Below are 8,508 nucleotides of genomic sequence, written 5' to 3' on the forward strand. Positions count from 1 at the left end.
CCACCACTCGGCTCGCCTCAATCTGCGTGGATGCTTGGCCCCCCCACACACACAGTGTACACACACACAGTGTACACACACAGTTTACACACACACACAGTGTACACACTGTGTGTGTGTGTACACACTGTGTGTGTGTAAACTGTGTGTGTGTGTACACACAGTGTACACACACACACAGTGTGTACACACACAGTGTACACACACACAGTGTACACACAGTGTACACACACACAGTGTACACACACACACACAGTGTACACACACAATGTGTACACACATACAGTGTACACACAAAGTGTACACACACACAGTGTACACACACAGTGTACACAGTGTACACACACAGTGTACACACACACAGTGTACAAACACAGTGTACACACACACACCGTGTACGTACACACACAGTGTGTACACACACAGTGTACACATACACACAGTGTGTACACAGTGTACACATACACACAGTGTGTACACACACAGTGTACAGACACACACACACAGTGTACACGGTGTACACACAGTCTACACACACAGTGTACACACACACACAGTGTTAACACACAGTGTACACACACAGTGTATACACATACAGCGTACACACACAGTGTACACACACACACACAGTGTACACACACGCAGTGTACACACACAGTGTACACACACGCAGTGTACACACACAGTGTACACACACACAGTGTACACACACAGTGTACACACACAGTGTACACACACACAGTGTACACACAGTGCACACACACAGTGTACACACAGTGTACACACACATTGTCTACACACACACAGTGTACACACACAGTGTACACACACACTGTGTACGTACACACACAGTGTACACACACACACAGTTGTTGCTGAGCTCACACACCCAAGGGGCCTCTGATCAAGGGAGGGAGCAATGGAAAATTAATCTAAATCAACATAAACTCCAACCCCGCTCTGTGACGTCCCCACTCAGCATTACCTCATCGGCGTGAAACGCCAGGGGGAGGTGTACCTCGCCAGGTACGTCATGTCACCAAGGTATTCACCCCACCCTGTCCAAGGCGCCCTTGAGCGTGACGTCCCCTCTGCCTGGGTCACTGCCGTTTTCTGTTCAAGTGACGTCATGTCACCTCCTGCTGCCGCGTGACGTCACGAGATAACAGGAAGCTGCTGCTCCGCCGTGCACTGTAATCCGAGGTGAGAAATTCTCATCGCGGTTGTGGTTGTTGTGGTAGTGGTGGTGGTGGTTGTTGTTTACCGAGGTAGAGCCTCGCTCTCTCTCTCGTAGGGATGTCAATTGAGTAGCAGCGAGCATGGATGCGATGTCCAGGTTGGAACTTTAAAGCGCGGGGCCTAGCCACGCGGGGCCTTGCCTCCTGCCCTTGCCTGATTCACTCAGCTCGTCACTTTGTCACTTTGTTTTAGTGGTTGTGGTGGTGGTTTTTGTGGTGGTTGTTGTGGTGGTTGTTGTGGTGGTTGTTGTGGTGGTTTTGGTGGTGGTGGTTGTGGTGGTGGTTGTGGTAGTCGTTGTGGTGCTTATGGTGATGGTTGTTGTGGTTGTGGTGGTTGTGGTTGTTGTTGTGGTGCTGGTTGTGGTTGTTGTGGTGGTTGTAGTGGTGGTTTTGGTGGTTATTGTGGTGGTTGTGGTTGTTGTGGTGGTTGTGGTGGTAGTTGTGGTTGTTGTGGTGGTTGTGGTGGTGGTTGTGGTGGTGTTTGTGGTGGTTGTTGTCGTGGTGGTGGTTGTGGTGGTTGTTGTCCTCCAGACAGTCTCGTCCCTTTACCTGATGAAGGCCGCTTGTGTTGTGGCCGAAACGTCGTGATTTTTGTTATTTTATTTTTTACCTACGTGACTTTACCCAATAGAACTAAAGAGTATGGTTGTGGTGGTGTTTGTGGTTGTGGTGGTTGTTGAGGTGGTGGTTGTTGTGGTTGTTGTGGTATTGCTTGTTGTGGATGTGGTGGTGGTTGTTCTGGTGGTTGTTGTGGTGGTTGTTGTGGTGGTGGTTGTTGTGGTGGTTGTGGTGGTTGTGGTTGTTGTGGTGGTTGTGGTGGTGATGGTTGTGGTGGTGGTTGTGGTGGTGGTTGTTGTTTTCCGAGGTAGAGCCTCGCTCTCTCTCATAGGGATGTCAATTGAGTAGTAGCGAGCATGGAAGCGATGTCCAGGTTGGAACTTTACAACCCGGGGCCTTGCCTCATGCCCTCGCCTGATCGCATTTGCTTCAGTTCTCTCGCTTAAGTTTAATTTGTCTTCACACGGCTCGCCACTTTGTCACTTTGTTTTACTTTTAAATATTGACGCAGCTTTATTGCATTTTTTTTACCAGGCCAAGCCCGCTGGAGCTGCTGCACCACTTTTGTTTTCAGAAGCAACCTGCCCACAACACAAGGTGAGGCTCTTCAACAGCGTGGCGGTGTTCACTTTAGACGCGTGGCGGTGTTCAATCAGGACGCGTGACGGTGTTCACTGTAGACGCGTGGTGGTGTGCACTCTACTTGGAGTGAGGAAGCATGGAATCTGAGCAGGTGAAGGTGGCCAGGCGTGGGTCTGGACACACCACCACTTGTGAACCATGCCAGTGTGTGACAGTGGTGGAGCCAGTGGGGGTGGGGTGGCACGTGCCTCCTCAACGGTCCGATCGAAATCCCTAATTTTGATCGGATCATTGGGGATTATTAGTAACTAGCTTCACTACCCAGCTTCACCCAGGACTTGGATTCTTGTCTTGGATAAATTTCAAATTTAATATTCCCTTATATTTCACTGAAAACCCCTTAAAATGTTGATGCTTGCAAGAAAGAAAAATGCCGAAACAAATCAAGTTACCTAAATCGGATGTTTTCACTCAAGGAAATTCAACCTTAACCCACTTCTACGCAAGGTCGATTTTGGCCACTCGGGAAGTGAATGACGTGGCGAGCTGAAAATAGTCGCGTTCACTTAGAAATTCCAAACAGCATAAGCTGTGAAAATGTCATGATGCCAGAGCTCAGCGTTGGAGAGTTTTGCTGCTACACACAAACAAACAGATATAATGTTCTGCTTCATATTTAATATAGCTGTTGTACCTGTTCTTCGCACGGATATGTATTGAAACTCCGAGAAGACAGTGGCTTAATCGGCCAGGAGCGAAGCGCCACCTAAAATCTCCCGGCACGCTGTGAACAGCTCTAAGCATTGCAGAGCGCTTAACTTAGGTGTGTTGCGGGTTGGCGCCACAAACTTCATGATCATACAAAATACAAAAGTATATTTTTATATTTTTTCATTGTGTACAGTATGGAACCTACCCACATGCCAAATTTCATGTGTGTAGCATGTTGGGAAGTATGCTAAATACTTTCGAACAGACACATCCACACATAATCTTAGTTCTTTCGGTGTATATATATTTTATTGTTTCCCTTCAACGTGAATTTACCGAAAGAACTAAGAATATGAATTGCTGCAGTCACGAAAGCTTTAAATCAAAATTTACATATCCACACATTTTGCTTTTATATATATAGATAAATCAGCATTTTGCGACCCCCACTGCCACCGTGTGGCATATTATTACGTGCCAGGGACTCTATGAGAGGACAACATTTCGATTCCATAATTGGCAATAATTAATGGCAAAGCAGATACAAGCGACTCAGAATTGTGCGCAGTTGCGTATACAGTACACGACTTCCCTGAAGGCAAACACCTTCAGCGAGCGCGATGCCGATCACCCGCGTCCAATAAAAAGCATAGGACAAGTCCTTACTTACTAACAACTCCTTGCTAACAACTCCTTACTAACAACTATCATTTTTCATTGCTGAAGGGGTTGCCCCTCCTACCTGAAAATCCTGGCTCCACCCCTGAGTGTGTGACAGGGTCAAGTTTGTATTTGCAGTAAAGTCTATTAACTCTATAGAGCACGGAGGTTATATCAAAACGGTAGTTTATTTTTGTTTTCCTCTGCAACTCTTTCTAAGAATGTAGTCGGGAAGTTATCACAGCACACGTGCAGCTGAAGTCGGAATTGTTCATCCCAGCATTCAAGGACATCTGTGCCTGGCTTCACACCTCTAAGTTGCGATTGCACATTAATTTATGCATTTCTGCATAACACAAATAGTATTATTTTCCACACCCTTTGCTATGTCAGCTGCATTTAGCTTTCATAAATATTCCTTTTGAAGCCAGACAGCCGAAATTGTGTGCTCGCAGTTTTGGGTTAATATTCATTTTGAAGATACGAGGGCTTCCAGACATGTTTGTGACATTTGCCCTCTCATTGTGTGCCATAACAGCCCGTGTGATGAATTTGGGACATATTTTCACTATATCATGAATATATGAAGAAGTATAGACGTGTAAGTCACGTGTGACTGTGTGTATGCATTCTTCTGTGCATTGATACTGACGTGTAGATGGTGTCGATATAATTATTTTTCTGTCTGCAGCTGACGCTTCCTCTGTTGCTTCCTCTGCAGAATTTGTCTGATGGAGCAAAGGCACTCGGCACAGCTCGGTGCAAAAAGGCATCAATGCGACCGGTGTGCATACAGCACGGATCGTACGGGAAATTTGACAGAGCACCAGAAAACTCACTTGGGAGAGAAACACTTCAAGTGCAGTGTGTGTGGGAAGGCGTTTGCACAGTCATCTCTTCTTGTAACGCACCAGAGAATACACACGGGAGAGAAACCCTTCAAGTGCAGTTTGTGTGGGAAGATGTTTTCACAGTCACCACATCTTCAAGCACACCAGCGAACACACACGGGAGAGAAACCCTTCAAGTGCAGTGTGTGTGTGAAGGCGTTTGCACATTCATCTACTCTTGTAACACACCAGAGAACACACACAGGAGAGAAACCCTTCAAGTGCAGTGTGTGTAGGAAGGCGTTTGCACAGTCATCTGCTCTTGTAACACACCAGAGAACACACACAGGAGATAAACCCTTCAAGTGCAGTGTGTGTGGGAAGGCGTTTGCACAGTCACCAAATCTTCATGCCCACCATAGAACACACACGGTAGAGAAACCTTTCAAGTGCAGTGTGTGTGGGATGGCGTTTACACAGTTATCTACTCTTCAAAAACACCAGAGAACACACAAGCATCAGAAGATCCACAAGGAGTGGAGTCTGAAATCAGCTTGTGAAAGTCAAAGAGCCGCAATGAGCCCATCCCTCATGAGACAAGAACCGGAAAAAAATCCCAGCTTGGACACTTTTAAAGATATCGAGGTGAAATGTGAAGAGGTGAAGGTGAAATGTGAAGAAGTGATGGTGAAGAGCGAAGAAGTGAAGGTCAAATGTGAAGAAGAAGATTCAACTCCAAAATCGGACCTTCACATCGATGGAGGCAACGTGAAGCAGGAGGAGAATTCTGACTGTGAGGCAGAGCGAGGCAACTCCCCGCAGTTTGTGGAAGTGGAGGTGTGGGTGGACTTCCTCCGAGACAATACAAAGTCAAATGGAGACCCGGTAGATGTGTAAGCTTGAAACGATGTCGCTCCAATAGATGCACCTTTTTTCACAGGCCTTTAATGACAAGAATGTGAAGTTGAACACTCAATTCCTAGGTTCAACCTGCAGGGTAAGAGCGGCAAGTCTTTGTGGACCTGTGGGTTGCGTAGATCTCTAACCAGGAGCGAGAGCCAATAAGCTCCCAAGCATTCACAAGGTTGGAATAATTTCATTTATATGGTGCTTGCTTAATCGCCTCTGGCAATTCGGAGTTTTGTGTCATATCTCATCTCAAACACTCGAAGAGCATCCCCAAGTAGCAGCTGCCCCTGTGTGGCACAAGGTGGTGGCCCTGCACCGGCCTGCATGTGGACAAGAGCCTGTCAGTAGGGGGCGATGGTTGATGTGGCATCTCAGTTGTGGAGTTTGTAGGTAATGTTTAGAATTTGATAAATTTTGACCCAGACGCCAGCATGAAATGGCCTACTCGTTTTGAATGGCGCAATAGTATGTTGTACATACACTGTTAAGCAGACGGTGTGTATTTTTAAAATATCTTCTTGTTAAAACGATGTAACCTGATAAGCATATTTCAGTGCAGTAATAAAATTTAGTTAAAATGACTCAATAATTTATAATGAATACTTGTCTGATTGTGTGCGTACATGTAAGATTTTGTCTATAAGGGTCGAACATTGAATAAGTGATGTTAGGACAAAGTGTGTGTTTTGGAAGTAACCTGTACAGATAACTCAGGTGAGACACATTGTTCTTGTGATACAGGTCAATGGGTATTTGTGTGTTTTCAGGAAGCATCTCTCTCTGGAGCAACTAATTGTCTTCGAAATAGGGAGCACACTCGGATCATTCATCAACTACACTTGGAGGAGATACATTCTCTACAACACGAATAATAATTTTGTATTACATGTTGACGTAGATTTTGTCAAACTAGGTCTAGAAATGCTCCTTGCTGATTAACGTCTGGATGTTCACAACCGAGGGTTGAAGCAAGCCTGACCGCCTGCGGCGCCCCTCAGAAACATTTACGGCCTTGGGCCAGGAAAGTCACGAAGAAAATTGCACACGAACGACGCCTCCACGCAAGCTTCCGATGCTCCGTTTTGAACAACTTTGAATTGTATTATGTTTTTAATTAGATAATTGTATTTCTTCATTAAAAGCTTATTCATTGAAAACGATATTTCGTGTGAATTTTCTCTCGTCGTTAAGTAGATGGCCTTACCGGGGGTTCGGTTCGATACGGACTTTCACCTGGTTTGGGATCGCGGGATCGAGATGAGGCGACACAGAGCTGGCCGTGCGAGAAGACCGCCGTCTGCTGATCGATTCCAACTCGATCGAACGTCTGTCCCTGCACCTCCGTCGTTCATGCAGGGGGTGTGTAGGTTTTCAGCGCCCCCTGCATGAAAGCGACGTAACGTGCAGCGTTCGTCACGAAGTTGTGCGTAAGCGCCACAACAAGGCGCTGTAAGCTGACCTACCATCACGTTCACAGGTCAACAGCAGGCAGCCGAGAGAGAGAGCGAGGTGCGTAGGGGTCGACCAAAGTAAACCCCTGGCGCCCCCCCGTGACCGGAGACTAACACCCCTGACCCCCCACCCGTCCCTAAGGCCCCTTAAGATAAGACCTTCCAGAAGGTTTTTGGGAGGGGGGGGGGGGTTCAGGAGTGGAGGGGTGAGCCCGACCTGGGGTTAACAGGCCGGCCCTCGGGACGGGCCGGGCAGTGTTCACCAACTCAAGCCTGAAGACATCCGAAGACCTGAAGACTGGACCAGCACCCGGGGACCCTCCCTGGGCTCTAGCCAGAGCCGGGTTGTAGCAGACCAGAGGTGAGCTCCCGTACCCTGGCTGGGACGGGTCGTCCAGTCTTCCCTTAACGCCGAGCTAAGGGACCTGTGGGTAGCAGATCCTGGAGTGTGCAGGCTGTGAGAGAAGGGAGGCTGTCACTCCCGGAGGGGGGGGGGGGGGGTCACCTTATCTTTGTCACGTGCCGTAGCTCACGTAATTTCTGCCACGACAATGTCTGGATGTTTTCGCCTGAGGGCGAACCCTCGTATTGTGATCAAAACGTCGTGAATAATTTTTTATTTTATTTTAATTTTTTCCTACCTACGTGACTTTACCGAAATAACTAAAGAGTATCAAAGACGTCTTGTCTGCTGATCTTGTTCATATCCGTGTACATCGATGTCCCACATTGCTTACACGTACACACCACACACAATGAAATAAATAGAAACTAGAACGACTTAATTCCGGGGATGGGCAAAGATTGAGGAATCTCTTTTAATGGAGTGAGTTAAGTTTGTTCGATTCAACATCTCTCTGTCCGTCTGTCTCTGTTCCCCTTTGTGTGTCTCTCTCGCTGACTGTGTCTCTGTCGTCTCTGTATCTTTCTTTCTGTCTTCCTCTTGTCTGTGTCTGTCCACTTCTCTCTTGTCGGTCTCTGTGTGTGTCTCTATCAGCGTCTTGCCAACCATATTCAACTACTGTCAGTAGCAACATGCGCCCGTTCAACTTTCACGGCCCACGACTCCACGCGACTCAAACTTGCTCCGAGTCTCTGTGTGTACGTTGAAATTATTTCGCACAATACGTAGCCAACCATGCTAATCTGTGGGTCTGTGTGTGTGTATCTGGAACTTCTTCCGCACCATATGTAGCCGAACCTGCACAGTAGGAGCGGCTGGTATCTGTGGAGCTGTGGGCTGGGTAAATCTGTCAGCAGGAGCGAGAGACAATGAAGCTCCCAAGCTTTCACTACGTTACCAACATCATATTTGCACTCATAAGTCGCTTGCCTAATTGCCTCAGCAACTCAGTGTTTCGTATCGAATCTAATCTCAAACAATCGAAGGACTCCCCCCTCCCCCTAAGTGGCAGCTGCCCCGGTGTGGCACAAGGTGGCCCTGCACTGGCCTGCACGTGGACATGAGTCTGTCGGTAGGGGGCGATCATTGACGCGCCATCTCTCTTGTGTAGTTTCTGGATAATGTTTGGAATTACCCCAGTTTTGACCGTGACACCAACATGCAAT

The 8,508-nt window shown here is 47.3% G+C and overlaps 1 protein-coding gene across 3 annotated transcripts; it reads left to right on the forward strand.

The window, feature by feature from the left end:
• Nucleotides 1-976: 976 nt before the first annotated feature.
• LOC142906857 (uncharacterized) lies at nt 977-6,645 on the forward strand. Of its 3 annotated transcripts, none has more exons than XR_012930531.1 (3): nt 977-1,203; nt 2,331-2,393; nt 3,970-4,460. XR_012930531.1 is itself a non-coding variant. In XM_076055548.1 (3 exons), the coding sequence occupies exon 3, from the start codon at nt 4,481-4,483 to the stop codon at nt 5,474-5,476; it is 996 nt and encodes a 331-aa protein (XP_075911663.1). In that variant the 5' UTR covers nt 1,019-1,203; nt 2,331-2,393; nt 4,471-4,480; the 3' UTR covers nt 5,477-6,645. The 3 variants fall into 3 exon arrangements, 2 of the variants coding, with proteins under 2 accessions (XP_075911663.1, XP_075911662.1); XM_076055548.1 differs by lacking the exon at nt 3,970-4,460 and adding an exon at nt 4,471-6,645 and having other exon boundaries at nt 1,019-1,203; XM_076055547.1 differs by lacking the exons at nt 977-1,203; nt 3,970-4,460 and adding exons at nt 1,236-1,336; nt 4,471-6,645.
• The last annotated feature ends 1,863 nt before the right edge of the window (nt 6,646-8,508 follow it).

Source organism: Petromyzon marinus, chromosome 71, assembly GCF_048934315.1.
Source record: "Petromyzon marinus isolate PM22_M1 ecotype Great Lakes invasive population chromosome 71, UKy_Petmar_22M1.pri1.0, whole genome shotgun sequence".
NCBI classification, from domain to species: Eukaryota; Metazoa; Chordata; class Hyperoartia; order Petromyzontiformes; family Petromyzontidae; genus Petromyzon; species Petromyzon marinus.

Bases quoted from the DNA above. Each gene is read 5' to 3' on its own strand.
- LOC142906857 (XM_076055547.1), top strand. The intron at 2,394-4,470 runs GTGAGGCTCTTC...CTTCCTCTGCAG, and splicing joins CAACCTGCCCACAACACAAG to AATTTGTCTGATGGAGCAAA.